Source organism: Heteronotia binoei, chromosome 6, assembly GCF_032191835.1.
Source record: "Heteronotia binoei isolate CCM8104 ecotype False Entrance Well chromosome 6, APGP_CSIRO_Hbin_v1, whole genome shotgun sequence".
Classification (NCBI taxonomy): Eukaryota; Metazoa; Chordata; class Lepidosauria; order Squamata; family Gekkonidae; genus Heteronotia; species Heteronotia binoei.
In genome coordinates, this window is record NC_083228.1 from 147,150,442 (window position 1) to 147,169,849 (window position 19,408).

Genomic DNA, 19,408 nt, shown 5'->3' on the forward strand with positions numbered 1-19,408 from the left:
GTGATTTAAAAAGACAAATGCCTTCTCCAAACTGGCCAGTGGGACTTGGGGGTTTCAAAAGCCACATCATGTGTGTGAAAGTGCCACATGTGACTCCCAAGTTTCCGCTGGGCCACCCCTGCGCTAACTGGCTCTCGGCTGGAGATGCCCATGTTCAGTGCCCGCTTTCCTTTTTAAGTCTGGTTTGGGGGCAGCCAAGAGGGCTGCCTGATCCTGGTTTTTTCAAACAAGCAGGAAACGCAGTGCTGAACACGTCAATGCTGAAATATATCATTTCACTTCAAATCAAAATTGAAGCCGTGTGTGTTGAATACTCACAAATGGGGTGATATGAGTCCCTATCCAGTCCACGCAAATTTTGACCTGTAAATTCTTAACAGCTCTACCACAATGTGCAACATCCAACCAGAGCGATCCTTACGTTTGCAGATGTAATTGAATTCAACGATGTGATGCACCCGTTGTCAAAATGGTGCGCTCCCAGTGTTTCAGCAGCTTGTCAGTGCCATTGGAGGCTGGCAACCCTGACTGTATCGGGTGGGGGGGAGGGGGTATGGTCAAACTGTCCCTCATTGTCTGCTCCCTTGCTCCCACCTCTCCAGCTTCATCTGAGGAAGGCCTCCTCTAGGTACCACCCTGCAAATGGGCAAAATCAGCAACTGACCAGCCTTCTCTGCTGTGGCCCCCACCTTCTGGAATGGCCTCCAAGGGGCTTTCGCAGCTTTCTGCAAATTATGCACATCTGAGTCATTTTCCTGCCTCACCTCCTTCCTGGCCTTGCTCATCATGTGGGACAGAGAGGGACCCTCTTGCAGAACTGCCCAGCCTGGGGCAGCTTTTCCTCCCAGTTCCCTCCCCCCTCCACTCTTTCCCCATCCAGGCACCACCCAGTCTGGCTTCTCAAGGCCCCGTCCTCCAGTTCTCCTGCAAGCAAAGCCAGATCCCCAAGGGAGGACGCTGGAGGACATAATATTCATCTCCTCCTTTTTGTATCCTCTCTAGGAATTTCAGCGCTGTCTGCTTCTTAACCTTGCCTTGCCGTTTTGGTGTTAGGAAGAAGCTGCACTGTTTTGGTTTTTGCTAGGCTGCTCTGCTCCTCTGCTGGGCTCCTTATCTCACTGGAACAATTATATAAATTCTTTTCAACTGGCCAGCAAAGTTGCTAAGGGTTGCCAAGGTGATAGCCAAGAGGCACCTGGAAGGGGATGGAGGGCATCTGGGAGGGGGGGGGGATGAATATTTCCCGCTTTTGCTTCCTGCTTGCTTTTAAACTTATAACGGTTTGAGATAACCTATATAAGGGGGCATGCTGGGAATTATTAGGAAGGGAATTGAAAACAAATCAGGCAGTATCATAATGCCCCTGTATAAATCGATGGTGCGGTCTCATTTGGAGTACTGTGTGCAGTTCTGGTCGCCGCACCTCAAAAAGGATATTATAGCATTGGAGAAAGTCCAGAAAAGGGCAACTAGAATGATTAAAGGGCTGGAACACTTTCCCTATGAAGAAAGGTTGAAACGCCTGGGACTCTTCAGCTTGGAGAAACGTCGACTGCGGGGTGACATGATAGAGGTTATGCATGGGATGGAGATAGTAGAGAAAGAAGTACTTTTCTCCCTTTCTCACAATACAAGAACTCGTGGGCATTCGATGAAATTGCTGAGCAGACAGGTTAAAACGGATAAAAGGAAGTACTTCTTCACCCAAAGGGTGATTAACATGTGGAATTCACTGCCACAGGAGGTGGTGGCGGCCACAAGCATAGACACTTTCAAGAGGGGGTTAGATAAAAATATGGAGCAGAGGTCCATCGGTGACTATTAGCCGCAGTGTGTGTGTGTGTATTTTGGCCACTGTGTGACACAGAATGTTGGACTGGATGGGCCATTGGCCTGATCTAACATGGCTTCTCTTATGTTCTTAATTTGCCCGCCTAGTTAGTCTTTGCAAAACCGCCATGCCTGTAACCTGTTGTCAAAGGACAATAAACAACCATTTATAAAGTGGACCGTTCGTGCTCTTTAAACTGCGGGGGGTCGTGACATTTACTAGCTGCTGTGCACAGAAGCCGATAAAAGAATTACTTTCATGGCAATATTTGTTTTCCAAATTAAGCAGATTCAAGGTGCCTTTAAAGTACCGACTTGGTTCAGAAAATCTGCCCATTCGGTCGAGAGGTTTAAAACTTTGCTGCGGTCACTCAGAGAACAGAAAGCTTGGCAGGAAGTCAAAGGGAGTGAAAAATAAGCCCAGAGACAGGGACCATCCAAGTGATGCTTCAGGTCAACTTATCTGTCAGGGCTTTTGAATGGAAGGCCTCTTTTATGGGGTCACAGATGTGAGCCAATAACAATCAACAAGAAAGGGCATTCAGTACACAAGACAATAGAGTTAGAACCAATCAGAAATCTAACATCAGAGCTGAAGCCAAGTGTAGGTTTTAACATGACACAATGAATGATACAAGATTAATATTGTAGGATCCATCTTCCACCAAGTTAAACACAGTGGCAGACTCCACAGTCCCTAATATGTTCTCCAAGTAACTTTGTGAGTCATTTTGTACAGTGCGGGTCTCTTGTCTGGGTAGAAAAGCTCTCTTGATTCAGTCAGTTTTGCAGAGGATCCTGACCTCATGCAGGCCGCGCCCCAACAGGTGTTTCGGTGGTTGCTGAATCTGCCCACTTGCAGGCTGGCACCTGCGGAAGACCTCACCCAGAGGAGAGGAGCTCTTGCGGTGGCACAGAGGGGGAGAGGCGGTCTGGCAAATACAAGTGCCCAAGGCTTTCTATATAATAGCCAACACATTAAACTGAGCCAAATAACTAACCTATGGGCAGCCAGTGGGGAAACTATAGAATGGGAATCATATGCATGCTCCATCTAAGTTCGCAAAGTACGATAACAGCAGAGCTGCAGTGTTCTGCCCCAACAGGAGTATCTGAATTGATTTTGAGGGAAGACCAATGCACAGTGCAACAGTGTTTGAGCCCAGTGACACCTTGAAAACCAACAACATTAGAGGCTTAAGTGTGTGCACACATTTCAGAGGTGCACATGCGCACAGAACCTTACAGGCGGAATAAAACTTCGTTGGTCTTGAAGGTGCCTCTAGACTCAAACGCTGACCCGCTGCTTCAGAATAACACGGAAAGGAAAGAAGGTTGGATGAAAGAGGACAGTGCTATGAGGTCTGTTGGGAAAGGGAAATATGAAATGACAGATGGGAGGAAGAAATGACAGGTGCATCCCACAAGTCCTTGCAAGTTACCACTAGGAATGAATATGGAAGTTTTATTCCTAGTAGGTAAGTATATAGGCAAGTAAGACTCTCTGTTGCTGAGGCCCCCTCCCCGTTGGGTTTTTCTCCCCCACCCCCAAAGCGATTCCTATTTATAAAATTTACCAGGCCCCCTCATTCCTCAACCGAATGGGCCAGAGGGCAACAGGAGCTGACCTCCTGCATCCTTCACAAGGAAGTCTTTGTGTCTGGGACTTCCTGGTCCCCCCTCTGCAGTTCGAAGCACCATCTCCTTTCCTCCAAGGCGGGAAGTGGGCTGGGAAAGTCACAGCTGATGTGGTGAAAAGGATTGGCAAGGTTGGATTTTTATTTTAAAAGCTCCTCTCCATGAGTGGGTGTTGAACATGCAGACTGGCCTACTTCACAGGGTTGTTCTGCTTCTTTTTTTCCTCCAAGCATCCCAGTGGAGCACTGATGCTTACAAGCACAGGCTGCATCGGAGTGGGTGGGGGCTCTCATCCTTACAATGGAGTGGCAGTCCCTTCTGTCATCAGGTAATCGGCCTCAGGTAAATCTTTAAGAAAGCTAGGAAGGCCCATGTTCAGTGGCAGCTTTCCTTCTTAATTCTGGTTTGGGGGCCGCAATGAGGGCTGCCTGCTCCTAATTTTGAATCTCTTTCCACACTGTGGGCATTCAAAACGTTGCTCCCCTGTGTGAGTTCTTTGAATGCCACCTTTAGAGCGCCACCTTCACTGAATCTCTTTCCACATTCTGATCATTCAAAAGCTTTCTCCCCTGTGTGGGTTCTATGATGCAATTGAAGATGGCCACTCTGACTGAATCTCTTGCCACACTCTGAGCATTCAAAAGGTTTTTCCCCTGTGTGGGTTCTCTGATGCAGTTTTAGAGTGCCACTGAGACCGAATCTCTTCCCACATTCTGAACATTCAAAAGGTTTCTCCCCTGTGTGGGTTCTCTGATGCAGTTGAGGATGGCCACTCTGACTGAATCTCTTCTCACATTCTGAACATTCAAAAGGTTTTTCCCCTGTGTGGGTTCTCTGATGCAGTTGTAGATGGTCATTCTGACTGAATCTCTTGCCACACTCTGAGCAGTCAAAAGGTTTCTTCCCTGTGTGGGTTCTCTGATGCCGATGAAGATGGCCACTCCGACTGAATCTCTTTCCACACTCTGAACATTCAAAAGCTTTCTCCCCTGTGTGCGTTCTTAGATGCCGTCGAAGACTGGTAGAGTCACTGAATCTCTTTCCACACTCTGAGCATTCAAAAGGTTTCTCCGCTGTGTGGATTCTTTGATGCAGTTGAAGATGGCCACTGAGACCGAATCTCTTCCCACATTCTTAACATTCAAAAGGTTTCTCCCCTGTGTGAATTCTTAGATGCCGTCGAAGACTGCTAGAGTCACTGAATCTCTTTCCACACTCTGAGCATTCAAAAGGTTTCTCCCCTGTGTGAATTCTTTGATGCAGTTGAAGATGGCCACTCTGACTGAATCTCTTTCCACACTCTGAGCATTCAAAAGGTTTCTCTCCTGTGTGCATTCTTAGATGCTTTCGAAGATTGCTAGAGTCACTGAATCTCTTTCCACACTCTGAGCATTCAAAAGGTTTCTCTCCTGTGTGGGTTCTCTGATGCAGTTTTAGAGTGCCACTGAGACCGAATCTCTTCCCACATTCTGAACATTCAAAAGGTTTCCCCCCTGTGTGCATTCTTAGATGCTTTCGAAGACTGCTAGAGTCACTGAATCTCTTTCCACACTCTGAGCATTCAAAAGGTTTCTCTCCTGTGTGGATTCTTTGATGCAGTTGAAGATGGCCACTGAGACTGAATCTCTTCCCACATTCTGAACATTCAAAAGGTTTCTCCCCTGTGTGCATTCTTAGATGCTTTCGAAGACTGCTAGAGTCACTGAATCTCTTTCCACACTCTGAGCATTCAAAAGGTTTCTCTCCTGTGTGGGTTCTCTGATGCAGTTTTAGAGTGCCACTGAGACCGAATCTCTTCCCACATTCTGAACATGCAAAAGGTTTCTCTCCTGTGTGAATTCTTAGATGCCGTCGAAGACTGCTAGAGTCACTGAATCTCTTTCCACACTCTGAGCATTCAAAAGGTTTTCCCCCTGTGTGGGTTCTCTGATGCAGTTGTAGATGGTCATTCTGACTGAATCTCTTTCCACACTCTGAGCAGTCAAAAGGTTTCTTCCCTGTGTGGGTTCTCTGATGCCGATGAAGATGGCCACTCCGACTGAATCTCTTCCCACATTCTGAACATTCAAAAGCTTTCTCCCCTGTGTGCGTTCTTAGATGCCGTCGAAGACTGCTAGAGTCACTGAATCTCTTTCCACACTCTGAGCATTCAAAAGGTTTTTCCCCTGTGTGGGTTCTCTGATGCAGAGTGCCACTGAGACCGAATCTCTTCCCACATTCTGAACATTCAAAAGGTTTCTCCCCTGTGTGGATTCTTTGATGCAGTTGAAGATGGCCACTCTGACTGAATCTCTTTCCACACTCTGAGCATTGAAAAGGTTTCTCCCCTGTGTGGGTTCTCTGATGCAGTTGAAGATGGCCACTCTGACGGAATCTCTTTCCACACTGTGAACATTCAAAAGGTTTCTCCCCTGTGTGAGTTCTCTGATGCAGTTGAAGAGTGCCACTGTGACTGAATCTTTTTCCATGCTTTGAACATTCAAAAGGTTTCTTGCCTCTGTTTACTCTTTGGTGCACAAGTAGCTGTGATCTATTTTTGAAGTACTTGCTACACTGAGTGGATGTACATGTCTTAATTATTCTCTTTTTTGGAAAATGTGCATTAAGCCTTTTTCCTTTTCTCTTCTCATCCATACAGCTGCCTTTCTTTCTCTTAGGTCTTCCTTGATTTCGACTGTTTTCTTCCAAGTCTTGAACTCCATCTGGCAACTGCTGCTCAAATTCCTCACCCTCCTCGTTTCTCTGATCATCCTCTGCTGGGATAAAGAGAGAGATCCCTATAACACCGGGGAGGGCAGATAAGGTCCAAAAACTTCTTTGTGACTGCAGATGGAAATGGCTCTTCAGCCTCCTCCAGCTTCCCTGATCTTAACCACCTTCCCACTTTCCCCAGAATGTCTAGCATTTAAGAATATCTCATCCCCTCAAGAGCCACCGCTGAGCTTGCAATGCCAATTCCCTCACACACACACACAAACACACACTCCAGCCTCATCTAGCCAGAAGCCATGCAGGGCTCCTGAATGCCATGAATTTCCATGGTTCCTGAATGCCATGATTGATTGATGATGGTGTTGGGCAACTGAAAAGAATAACAAGTGATTTAAAAATATCAAAGCAGACAGTATAAGCTAGCACTCTTGCTTCTATTGTTCTCAGGCAGACTTCCAGGTTAATTCAGATCCGAGCCTTGGCTGGCTGGCGGGCAATCCCAGGGGAAGTGGAGACTCACCCAGCAGTGCCTCTTGCTGCAATCCAGGGAACCCCCCGCCCCGCAAGGGAACGAGGCAAAAGTGTGGGATTTTATCAGGAAGGACCAGGAACCCCCAGAGCCGATCAAAGAGCTTTTCCCAGATGACATTGAAAAAATGAACACACTGCTGTTCCACACGGCAGCACGGGAAAGAAAGCTTTTAGACCAAACTCCTGTATTTGGAAGGGAGGGGCCCTGTGAACAAAACACTGGATTCTCACCCAGCCAGCGGGGTTGTAATGCTGAGTGAAACAGAGAAACTTATTTGTACAGCCTGAAATAGCACGCTGGAGGACGAAAAGCTTATAGAGTTCTTGCTCAGAAGGAGTTCCTAACTCTCCAAATCCCAGTCCCCAGGCGGCCTCAATCTCTCTTTACTCAGTGGGCTGCATGACTGTACCAAACTAAATCTTGATCAGAAAGAAGTGAATGAAGAAAACCTTCATGGCTACTCCTTGCCTGTTCCCTGGACATGACCATGAAGGATACTCACTCTCAGCCAGCTCATTTCGGAAGGAAACCTGTTCTTGGGATCCCCTTGAGAAACTCTCCAGCATTCCTTCGGATGTGAGGATGTTGTCTTTCTCCACCAAAGCCTCTCTTATACTTCTGTCTTCTTTGGGGGGGGGGAGGATGGGGGGAGAGAAATTCTTATCAGAGCCGGATCTACATGTTTTTGAGCACAAAAATATGGTTTTAAAAATGGAATACTTTTTTCTATCGGCATTACTTTGAGAAGGAGATCAGATCAGAGTTTCAAGCGGACACACTGGCAAGGGGGAAATGAGTGAAGTTGCTTCTTCCGACTCTACTGGTGGAACACAGAGAAGGGCAGAGTTTGCCAGGGGAAGAAAATAAAGGGCGAGCACAGACAAAAGCTAAAAGGGAGCCCGGCTCCACCCCATCACCCACGCTCCCCACCCACATTCCCTGTGAATGAGGAAGGAGGGGACCTCTCAAGGCTTCTCCTGAGGGACCACTTGACCTGTCAGTGCAGCAAATTTATTTCCCTTTGCCTAAGGAACGGGCTGTGCTGCTGCCCCCATTGCCTTGGGGGGTAAACGGATGTATTGAAGCTAAAGTAGAGTGGAGTAGAGCAGCAAACTCTAGTAGAGCAGCAGCAGTGGTGGCAGGGAATATCCTTCTATATCCTTCTTAAAATGTGGTGCCAAAAACTGAAAAGAGGAAGCTAGCCAGCAAAAGCAGCCCTGTGCATCCTCCCCCAACATTCCCATCGCAATTACAGAAAACAGAGAGGCCCTAGGCGCCCACAAGTACATAGCAAGCCCTTTGACATCGGCAGCTTCAATTCCAACCAATAGTCCTTCAACTTTACAGGAATCCACGGTCCAGCAGATCCTGAGGAAACAACGTGGTGTTCCAAATCCCAAGTAGTCTAGTACTGCAGATAAATCTTGCACACAGAAGTCTTGAACACAGTGATGAGGTAGTGTTTTATATCCCTCCGTTTCACTAGAAGAGTTGACCAGCTTTCATACAGAGCATGGCGAGATTCCTATTATTGCACACCATTAAGCTACAAACTCCAAGGTCTTGCCAATTGTGCAGCTGAGAGAGCCTGCAAGCTCTCCCACCCCCCTTCCTCCCCAAGGGAGGAGCCTCAGCCAGTGGAGAAAATAGAGACTTTGATCTGTAGCTCCTGTGCGATTGAGCAAGCCTGGCAAGGCAAGCTGTGATGCAGAAGGAAGCAAGAGATGGGGAGAAGGAAGCAGTTGACAGCCAGTTGCTCGGGGGCCTTCTACGAGCCCTCTGAGGGCCTGAATCAGCCCCCAGGCCGCATGTTTCGCACCCCTGATTTAGGCTATAGTTGGAATACTTATGTAGCAACAACGAAAGGAAAGGTCCTCTGTGCAAGCACCTGTCGTTTCTGACTCTGGGGTGACGTTGCTTTCACAACAAGAGGTACTATCTAATACCAGGTATTTCATATGTAAGATAGAACAGTGAGCTTTTCATGATTTTCTGTGGTTGAGCTGTAGAAACAGCACTGTTTAGTGATGTCTCGGTTTTACATCCTTCATAAATCTTTCTCTGTTTTAGAAGGGCCGGCATTAGGAAAAGAGAAATCAGAATCTAGCCCCTTCCAGAGTCTTTCTGAGCATCTCTGTTCTGGCCCAGCCTGAGCTCAGCATGAAATCCTCAGTGGAGGAGGACTCTGCAGGAGAAGGGGAGTCCCACATGGCTGGCTCTGAGTCAGCAGAAGCCAGGAAAGAGGCTGATGAGCTGCAGGCTGACCAAGACTCACCACCACCAGCTGATCCAGAGCCACCACCCAACCCTGATGCAGTGGGGGAGGGTCACATGATTAAGAGAGCCTGAGGGACGTGGGAATCTTCAGTCTGGAGAAGAGGAGGTTGAGGGGGGACGTGATTGCTCTCTTTAAGTATTTCAAGGACTGTCACTTAGAAAAAGGTGGGGAGCTGTTCCATTTGGCAGAAGAGAAGAGGACTTGTACAAATAGGTTTAAATTAAGGGAGGGAACGTACATGCTGGATATTAGGGGAAACTTTTTAACAGCAAGAGTTGTTCAACGGTGGAATTGGTGGGAGCCTATATGTTGTGGAAGCAACAAGTCATCCTCTTAGACTTTGTGACCACAACACCTGACACTTCCTTTGTTTGACCTTGGACTTTGACTTCAGCTTTGTGACTCTCAAGCTTGCGCAGGACCCTTGGACCTCCAGGCTACACTCTCCGGTTTAGCTCTTCTGGTAACGACCCTTCGGCTTGTGCACTTTTGGTTTGTGGACTTCTGAGACTGAACTCTGGAATCTGTGTGAGCACGTGAACATGTCTGGCTTGCTGGTTCTCATCCCCACCTTTACCTCTGGCCAGGACACCATCTCTGGTTAGGGGTGATGGCCACAACACTGGCCTCAGTTGCCCCTGGGCAAGTATCCAGAGAGGCCTCAAAATGATGCATTGCTGTGCAAGTTTGATTCATGCATCATCCCATGTGGAGCAATTCACACCTTTGGCACTTGTGGAAGTTCCTCCTTACCCAGAGAGATGACGCTCCAATAGTTCTCCTGCATGACTTCCCTGTAGAGGGTTTTCTGGTCTGGATCCAGCAGGTCCCATTCTGCTGTAGTGAAATGGACAGACACCTCCTCAAAGCAAAAGGGGCACTGGAAGAAAAAGCAGATTCCCTCATCAGAGATGATGCCAGGCAGAGACTGCAACCTGGAAGGGAGTTGTCTGGGGTGGAATAGGATGTATGGGTTGATATGGGTAAAGGGAGTGGTGGTCAGAACCTCACTCACCTGGAGCATTGTAGAAACTGCAGGAGCAAAAGCCTCCACGAGAAAGTAAGAGGAAACCCAGACTGTCCCCTGCTCATTTCCCGTACCTGGACTAGAGGTAAAGCGGCTGTTTCCACACCTCTCGAAAGATGATGGATCAGCATCTCTCCACTGCCTGTTAGGAAAAGAAAGGAGGAAGGCTGTTTGCTGTGACTTCCTATTCCAGTTGCTTCTTTGTTCCTCCCTTCACACACTCCCTTTCCCAGGAGTTGGAAACCTTGTCGTGTGTACACTCAACACAACCTTTTGCTAAATTGTGGGAGAGGCAGAAGAGCCTCAGGGGTGATAAATGCTGCCAACATATTCCAGGCTTCTGTGAGACCTGAAATGTTCCCTGTGAACTCTGGAGTTCCAAAGGTCGCAGCATCCCTGCTGGATCTGACCAAACGCCCAGGAATCCCCTTCTCCTGCCAGCTGGCAGTGGGCCCTTCAGTCTGGACTGGGGGTGGAAATGATGTCACATGAAACATCACCATCACATTCAGCCCAAAATCCAGGCCCACTTGAGCGCTTCTGGAGAATCTAGGGTAGCTTCCATGCCAAGCTTCACCCCAAGTCCCTCCCCCAAATCTCCTGGGGTTTGAGGCGACAGCCGCTCATCCCTCCTGCAGCACCCTTTTCCCTTCAGCGGCCTGCCAGGTGCTCCTGTAAGAACAGGCACAGAAGCAGAATTTTCCCGTGATTATCAGTTCTTAGGAACTGCTTTTTGGTGCTCAGTGTAACCCCAGAAGGCAGAGGCTCCCTGTATTCACCCGGATGAATTTGTTGTAAGCCGCCCTGAGCCACTCGTGGGAAGGGCGGGATATAAATCCCGGAATAAATAAAATGAATAGCTCTGCCCAGGTCTCTCTAACTTTGCTTTTTTTTTTTTGAGCCACCCTGAGTTCCTCTTATGGAAGGAAGGTGAGACATGAATGTTCTAATTCATGGGAGGAACTGCCCTCTATAATTCTTTCTAATCCCCTTACAGAAGAATCACTCAGTGGACATTCAGTGATATCTGCAGAAGTACAGAATTCTTTTCCTGACCTGAACTCTCCACCCACCACATCCACAGCGTTCCCCAATTTTAAACAAGCAAAACGAGTCCTTACCACAAGAGAGGGCATCTTGGGCACCCTCCTGGGCCTGCGCCCTCTGCCCCTCCTGCAGGGAACCTAGTTCTGCCTCAGGGAATGGAGCTTCTCTCTCCAAGGATGGTCCCCACATCTGAAAGAGCAGCGAATGAGAAGGGGAAGAGACGGCAGAAAGGAGACCAAGCAATGGATCCTGCCCCACTCCCAGACTCTGCACGCTTCTATTAGCAGACCCAGTGAGATATCTGGAGACAGAGAAGAAATTCTCTAGCTGAGGAGGCTGCTGAAGGAGGCTGTTAAATCTCCCATTTGGATGATTAACACTTGGGGAAATATCTCTCAGGGAAACTTTAGAATTAGCTCCAATATCCTTGCTTGAATTGGACACAGCTGGAGAAAACCCCCTCACCTGCTCTGCCTGCCTCTTCTCCTCGGCCTGACTCAGGAGGAAGCCTTCGGCCAAGGCCACCGCCTGGGAACTGGTCTCCGGCCCACATTCCCTGACCCAGCGCTGCATTTCCTGGGGCAGGAGGGCTAGGAACCTCTCCAGGATCACCAGGTCCACCATCTGCTTCTTGGAGTTCCTCTCTGGCTTCAGCCAGTGGCTGCAGAGTCGATGGAGCCAGCTGCAAACCTCTCGGGGCCCACCAGCCTCATGGTACTGGAACTGCCGGAAGTGTTGGCCATGCACCTCTGAGATCTCCGTGACCTGAGAAGGTGTCTCTGGCACGGGGCTTTCCCAGACTTCACCACCACTCCCAGCTTGGGTGGGAGGGGGGCCTTTGCTTGCTGTCTTGCCAGCTGCAGCTCCTTCTGGGTCCTGCTCTTCCATCTCCCTCCCCTTCTCTTGGGTCACCTCCGACTGGATAGAGATGCCTTGAGTCACTTGACTGTAAAGAGATACAGAGACAGTCACATGTTACAAGGAAAGCGAATGAGAATTGCCCTGGTGGATCAGAACTGAAGTGCTTTTTGTGGTTTGTAGACCTGGTTTAATATAATTTTGTTATATGAGATACTAAGCTGTTTTAGATATGCCTGCTTCACTTCTTTGGAATAGTTAACTTTCTCTGTTGGGCTCTTTACGGATGTTACAAGCCTATACTCTCATCACATTGGTTTAATATATCTGAGACGTTAATTCTTAAGTTAAGAAGAATAAGAAGAAGAAGATATTGGATTTATATCCCGCCCTCCACTCCAAAGAGTCTCAGAGCGGCTCACAATCTCCTTTACCTTCCTCCCCCACAACAGACACCCTGTGAGGTGGGTGGGGCTGGAGAGGGCTCTCACAGCAGCTGCCCTTTCAAGGACAACCTCTGCCAGAGCTATGGCTGACCCAAGGCCATGCTAGCAGGTGCAAGTTAAACTGAGGCCCCCAAAGGACCAGGGGGACTGGTGACCCCTTAACCATCGTCTGTATCTCTTCAGTAGACCTGAAGGGTTAGGCAAGAGCACCTCTTTCAAAAGCCACGGGGGTCCCCCTTTGAACTGTGGAGTTCACCTGGTTAGATCTGCAATCAACATGTCTTTTGGGGAGGCTGAAAACCAGCTCCTCATGGATCTTGTCACAACTTGAAGGAAACTCTCAGTGCAGTTGCAGGACTGGATATCATGATAATGTAACCACAGGGGCTCAGTTAATAACTCTCAACATTCCACAGTTGGGGAGGGATGGTGGCTCAGTGGTAGAGCATCTGCTTGGGAAGCAGAAGGTCCCATGTTCAATCCCTGGCATCTCCAAAAAAGGGTCCGGGCAAATAGGTGTGAAAAACCTCACTGGTTTTTCACACCTATTATATATTATATCATACCAGGCTTGAGACCCTGGAGAGCCGCTGCCAGTCTGAGTAGACAATACTGACTTTGATGGACCAAGGGTCTGATTCAGTATAAGGCAGCTTCATATGTTCATATGTTCACAGTTACGAAGATACATTTACATATCCATCTCCAATTCTAATATTTGCGTCTCTATGATTCTCCCCAGAATTAAATCCAAACAAACGGTGACCAGGAAAACTGAGCTTGCTATCCCTGTTTGGTCCTTGCATCTCTTAAGCATCTTCGTTATGTCGTATGTTAGTTTGCTGGTCAGTGGGAAAGGGCTATAACTAACTGCCAACAACCACTCTGGTTTGGGGTTCAACCCAGGCAGGGCCCAGAATAGCCCCCCTCTTCCAACTTCCCAAGCTCCGCTGCCCAAACACCAGGGGGGGACCTAACAGGTGATTCCTCAAGTGTCAGAAGGACCCAGGCCGATAAAGGCTTCCGTGGAGGAGGGGGGGACCGAACCCGGCTCTCCCAGATCAGAGTCCCTGCATTCACCGCACGACCCCCCACTGGCTCTCAGCTGGTCCCGGGCAGTTCAGGTGTGCGGGAAAGGGGGCGGCGGGGCGGGGGGTGCAGCAAGGTGGCCCCGCAGCAGAAGACAGGCGAGAGGAAGAGGATGGAGTCTGGGGACTGGCAAAGGGCCCTTCTTGACCCTCGCGGCGGCGGCGGCAGCAGCGTCTCGGGGGCTCCAGGCGCGCCTGCCTGCCTTCCTTCCTTCCTTGCAGCTATTGCAAGTTCCCCCTCCGCAAGAAGCCGGGCGGGAGGGGCTGTCCAGTCGCCCCCAGGCCCCCCACCCGGGAAGGAGCGGCCACAGCCGGTGCCGGCTCTGCAAGGCTGGAGAAGCCGCCCGCCCGCCCGAGCCTTCTCCCCCACCCCCAGTCCCGGGCCCGCCAGCCTCCTCCTCCTCCTGCCCCGGAGCTCTTCCCGGAGGAACTGGGGGGCCTGGGGGGGCGCCCTCCCCTGCTGCTGGGCCTCTGCAGCCCCCCCCCCCCGTCTCCCGCGTCCCCGGGCTGCACCAGCCCCCCCCCCCCCTTACCCGGCCTTCCTTGCTCCGGCCCCGCCGGGAGAGGCTGCCGCAGCTTTTGCAACGGGGGAGGGTTGCAGGAGGCCCGGCTGCTGCTCTTTCCTTCGGCCCCTCCTGCCCCGCCGGCAGCAGAGCGTGCAGCTTCCCCCGGGATCCCTTTGCAAAGTCAGGCCCGGGCAGGCAGGCAGGTCTTCCTTCCTTCCTTCCACTTCCCTTCCGGAAACCAGGGCTGGGAAAGGGCCTGCAGCGCCCCCTGGGCCCGGCCTCTGCCGCTCTCCCCGCCGCCTCCCCGGTGACGCTGCGCCGCTTTGGGTGGCAGAAGAGCAGCAGCAGCAGCAGCAGCAGCAAGCGACTCCCAGTATCCTGCACGGGCCCTTTTGCGGGAGACTTCAGCGCTGCACCGGGAGGCGCCTCCTTGCACCGGCGTGGGCGGAAGGGAGGAAGGAAGGAAGGAAGGAGGGGTTTCTCTCTGTTACAAGCAGGGGGAGGATTTGAACAAAGCAGGAGTCAGACCAACACGGCTGCCCGCTTGGGTCTAGCTACAGGAAAGGAAAGGTCCCCTGTGCAAGCTCTGGGGTGACGTCGCTTTCACAACGTTTTCACGGCAGACTTTTTCACGGGGTGGTTTTTCATTGCCTTCCCCAGTCGTCTACACTCCCCCCCCCCCCCAGCAAGCTGGGGACTCCTTTGACCGACCCCGGAAGGATGGAAGGCTGCGTCAACCGTGGGCCGGCTACCTGAATCCAGCTTCCGCCAGAATCCCGGGCATTCTGGGAACTCGGGAAGCCCCCTTCACTTCCTGTGGCACCCATCTATGGAGCTGCCTCTCCCTAAATCAGACCCCTCCCCTTGGTCCATCCAGGGCAGTATTGTCCACTGAGACTGGCAGGGCCTCTGCAGGACCACAGAAGTCCTTTTCACATTGCTTACTCCCCAAGAGGGTCTTTGAACTGGAGACTGGACATGAGACCTTCTGCATGCCAAGCAGATGCTCTGCCCCTGAGCCGCAGTCCCCGCTCTCGTTTCAGCCTATAGATGAGGTGCTTTCGGGCAGCCAAGTCCTGGGGTCCATCAGTCAGGGACTCAGGATTGTCTGTTCAGACCGGCAGCGGCTCTCCAAGGTCTTTTACATCACCCAGTGCCTGGTCCGTTTAACAGGAGATGCTGGGGATTGAACCGGGGACCTTCTGCATGCAAAACTGATGCTTTACCACTGAGCCATGAACCTCTGGGCCATGGAAACAGAAAGGGGCGCTCTGCCTTATGCTGAAGGACCATTCATCTCTCAAGAGCGCCCATCGTTCTGACTGGCAGCCGCTCTCTTGCACGTACCTGACCCTTTGGCAACTGGACTGGGGCTCTTCTGCAGGCAAATCAGATTCTCTGTTGCTGAGCGCCCCCCCCCCCCCGGTTGGGTTTCTCTCTCCCACCCCCGAAGCGATTCCTATCTATAAGATTTACAAGGCCCCCTCCAGGACTTCTTTTGTAGCAGGAACTCCTTTGCATATTGGGCTGTACCCCCTGATGTAGCCAGTCCTCCTGGAGCTTCCGGTAGGTCTTGTAGTGCGAGCCCTGTAAACTGTCATGGGATTGGTTACATCAGGGGTGTGTGGCCTAATATGCAAATAAGTTCCTGCTACAAAAAAAAGCCCTGGCCACCTCGTTACTCTGACCTCCTGTATCCCTTCGCAGGGAAGTCTTTGTGTCTGGGGCTTCCTGGTCTCCGCACTGCAGTTCGAAGCCCGTCTCCTTTCCTCCAAGGCAGGACGTGGGATGGGGAAGTCACAGCTGATGTGCTGAACAGGACAGGCAAGGGCGGATTTTTATTTATTTTAAAAATTCCTCTCCATAAGTGGGTGCTGGAACATGCAGGCTGGCCTACTTCGCAGGGCTGTTCTGGTTGGGGTTTTGTTTTTTCACAAGCCTCCCAGCGGGGCACTGATGCTTACAAGCACAGACTGCGTTGGGGGGGGGCTCTCTGTACCCTTACAGTGGAGCGGCAGTCACTTGTGTCGCCACGTAATTGGCCTCAGGTAATTCGCACGTGGTCAATTTTTAAGGAAGACAACATTGGATTTGTATCTGGCCCTCCACTCCGAAACTCAGAGTGGCTCACAATCTCCTTTACCTTCCTCCCCATCCACAACAGACACCCTGTGAGGTAGGTGGGGCTGAGAGAGCTCTCGCAATAGCTGCCTTTTCAAAGACAACTCTAGGAGAGCCATGTCTGACCCAAGGCCATTCCAGCAGCTCTAAGTGGAGGAGTGTGAAATCAAACCCGGTTCTCCCGGATAAGAATCTGCACGTTTACCCACTACACCAGTGGTGGCCAAACTTGCTTAACCTAAGAGCCACATAGAACAAGTATCAGCTATTTGAGAGCCACAAGACATGAATGTCAAGTGTTTGAGAGCCAGGAGTGAAATAGATGGTGGAAGGAGAGGTGAAAAGAAAGCAACTTTAAAGGCATTCTCCAAGCCGTCGACTTGCTTGGCTTGAAGAAGTGATTTAAAAAGACAAATGCCTTCTCCAAACTGGCCAGTGGGACTTGGGGGCCTCAAGAGCCACATCATGTGTGTGAAAGAGCCACACGTGACTCCCAAATTTCCGCTGGGCCACCCCTGCGCTAACTGGCTCTCGGCTGGAGATGCCCATGTTCAGTGCCCGCTTTCCTTTTTAAGTCTGGTTTGGGGGCAGCCAAGAGGGCTGCCTGATCCTGGTTTTTGCAAACAAGCAGGAAACGCAGTGCTGAACACATCAATGCTGAAATATATTATTTCACTTCAAATCAAGATTGAAGCTGTGTTGAATACTCACAAATGGGGTGATTTGAGTCCCTATCCAGTCCACGCAAATTCTGACCTGTAAATTCTTAACAGCTCTACCACAATGTGCAACATCCAACCAGAACAATCCTTACGTTTGCAGATGTAATTGAATTCAACGATGTGATGCACCCGTTGTCAAAATGGTGCGCTCCCAGTGTTTCAGCAGCTTGTCAGTGCCATTGGAGGCTGGCAACCCTGACCGTATCGGGTGGGGGGGGAGGGGGTATGGTCAAGCTGTCCCTCATTGTCTGCTCCCTTCTTCCCACCTCTCCAGCTTCATCTGAGGAAGGCCTCCTCTAGGTACCACCCAGCAAATGGGCAAAATCAGCAACTGACCAGCCTTCTCTGCTGTGGCCCCCACCTCCTGGAATGGCCTCCCAAGGGGCTTTCGCAGCTTTCTGCAAATTATGCACATCTGAGTCATTTTCCTGCCTGACCTCCTTCCTGGCCTTGCTCATCATGTGGGACAGAGAGGGACCCTCTTGCAGAACTGCCCAGCCTGGGGCAGCTTTTCCTCCCAGCTCCCCCCCCTCCACTCTTTCCCCATCCAGGCACCCCCAGTCTGGCTTCTCAAGGCCCCATCCTCCAGCTCTCCTGCAAGCAAAGCCAGATCCCCAAAGGAGGACGTTGGAGGACATAATATTCATCTCCTCCTTTTTGTATCTTCTCTAGGAACTTCAGCACTGTCTGCTTCTTAACCTTTTACTGTGAAGTGCCTTGCCGTTTTGGTGTTAGGAAGAAGCTGCACTGTTTTGTTTTTTGCTAGGCTGCTCTGCTCCTCTGCTGGGCTGCTTATCTCACTGGAACAATTATATAAATTCTTTTCAACTGGCCAGCAAAGTTGCTAAGGGTTGCTAAGGTAATAGCCGAGAGGCACCTGGAAGGGGATGGAGGGCATTTGGGAGGGGTGCTCCCACTCTGCCAGCCCTGGGGCAGTGGTGGGTGAGATAACTTGTATATAAGGGGGCAATTTGCCCGCCTAGTTTGTCAAGTCGGCAGATTCAATAACGAGTCGTTGTTGATACAAAGAAACTAGTTTATTGATGCTGTTACTTGAGGCTAGGCCAGTATTGAAAGACTGAAGAACATACAGTAGATACAAGCATATAAGGGACACTTCAAAAGGATTCCTAGGGGGGGGTGTTATGCAGGGAACATTCACACATTGATGTTACCAATTCGTTCTCAGGCCTGTTTGGCCTTGATCATAGTAGACTCTTTTCCGAGCCGGGCCTGAGAAGGCACAGATAAGACTTTCACATCTCTCCATTTCAAAGCAGGACTACATAATAAAGGAAAGGGGGGTAAGGAGAGTTTAAGCTAGCAGCATTTGAATATACTTTGGTTCTACCCAGAATGCTTCTTGACTGAGCCAGAGTTATACACAGACTTGACATAGTTAGTCCTTGCAAAAACCGCCATGCCTGTAACCCGTTGTCAAGGGACAATAAATAACCATTTATAAAGTGGACTGTTTGTGCTCTTTAAACTGCGGGGGGTCGTGCTATTTACTAGCACAGAAGCTGATAAAAGAATTACTTTCATGGCAATATTTGTTTTCCAAATTAAGCAGATTCAAGGTTTCTTTAAAGTGCCAACTTGGTTGAGAAAATCTGCCCATTCGGTCGAGAGGTTTAAAACTTTGCTGTGGTCACTGAGACATGTTGTCAGCCCAACAGAAAGCTTGGCAGGAAGACAAAGGGAGTGAAAAATTAGCCCGAAGGAGTCCAGGACCATCCAAGTGATGCTTCAGGAGGTCTGCTTATCTGTCGGGGGCTTTTGAACGGCAGGCCTCTTTTAAAGGGTCACAGATGTGAGCCATAACAATCAACAAGAAAGGGCATTCAGTACACAAGACAATAGAGTTAGAACCAATCAGAAATCTAACATCAGAGCTGAAGCGAAGTGTAGGTTTTAACATGACACAATGAATGATACAAGATTAATATTGTAGGATCCTTCTTCCACCAAGTTAAACACAGTAGCAGACTCCACAGTCCCTAATAATTTCTCCAAGTAACTTTGTGAGTCATTTTGTACAGTGCAGGTCTCTTGCCTTGGTAGAAAAGCTCTCTCGATCCAGTCAGTTTTGCAAAAGATCCTGACCTCAAGCAGGCTGCACCCCAACAGGCGTATCGGTGGTTGCTGAATCTGCCCACTTGCAGGCTGACACCTGCGGAAGACCTCACCAGAGGAGCGGAGCTCTTGCGGTGGCACAGAGGGGGAGAGGCGGTCTGGCAAATACAAGTGCCCAAGGCTTTCTATATAATAGCCAACACATTAAACTGAGCCAAATAACTAACCGATGGGCAGCCAGTGGGGAAACTATGGAATGGGAATCATATGCATGCTCCATCTCAGTTCGCAAAGTGCGATAACAGCAGAGCTGCAGTGTTCTGCCCCAACAGGAGTTTCTGAATTGATTTTGAGGGAAGACCAATGCACAGGGCAACAGTGTTTGAGCCCCGTGGCACCTTGAAAACCAACAACATTAGAGGCTTAAGTGTGTGCAGACATTTCAGAGGTGTACATGCACACAGAACCTTACAGGCGGAATAAAACTTGGTTGGTCTTGAAGGTGCCTCTAGACTCAAACGTTGACC

The 19,408-nt window shown here is 50.1% G+C and overlaps 1 protein-coding gene across 1 annotated transcript; it reads right to left on the reverse strand.

The window, feature by feature from the left end:
- Positions 1-4,600: 4,600 nt before the first annotated feature.
- Positions 4,601-14,197, reverse strand: LOC132574502 (oocyte zinc finger protein XlCOF6-like). Its single transcript, XM_060242860.1, has 7 exons — positions 13,990-14,197; positions 11,530-12,010; positions 11,139-11,253; positions 10,092-10,159; positions 9,744-9,870; positions 7,215-7,337; positions 4,601-6,221 (listed from the first exon to the last, which is right to left on the reverse strand). The coding sequence occupies exons 2-7, from the start codon at positions 11,950-11,952 to the stop codon at positions 4,603-4,605; spliced, it is 2,475 nt and encodes an 824-aa protein (XP_060098843.1). The 5' UTR covers positions 11,953-12,010; positions 13,990-14,197; the 3' UTR covers positions 4,601-4,602.
- Between the last annotated feature and the right edge of the window lie 5,211 nt (positions 14,198-19,408).

Bases quoted from the DNA above. Each gene is read 5' to 3' on its own strand.
- LOC132574502 (XM_060242860.1), bottom strand. From the start codon at position 11,952: ATGGAAGAGCAGGACCCAGAAGGAGCTGCAGCTGGCAAGACAGCAAGC. The intron at 10,160-11,138 runs GTAAGGACTCGT...TTTTCCTAACAG, and splicing joins CCAAGATGCCCTCTCTTGTG to GCAGTGGAGAGATGCTGATC. The intron at 6,222-7,214 runs GTGAGTATCCTT...TTATCCCAGCAG, and splicing joins CCGAAATGAGCTGGCTGAGA to AGGATGATCAGAGAAACGAG.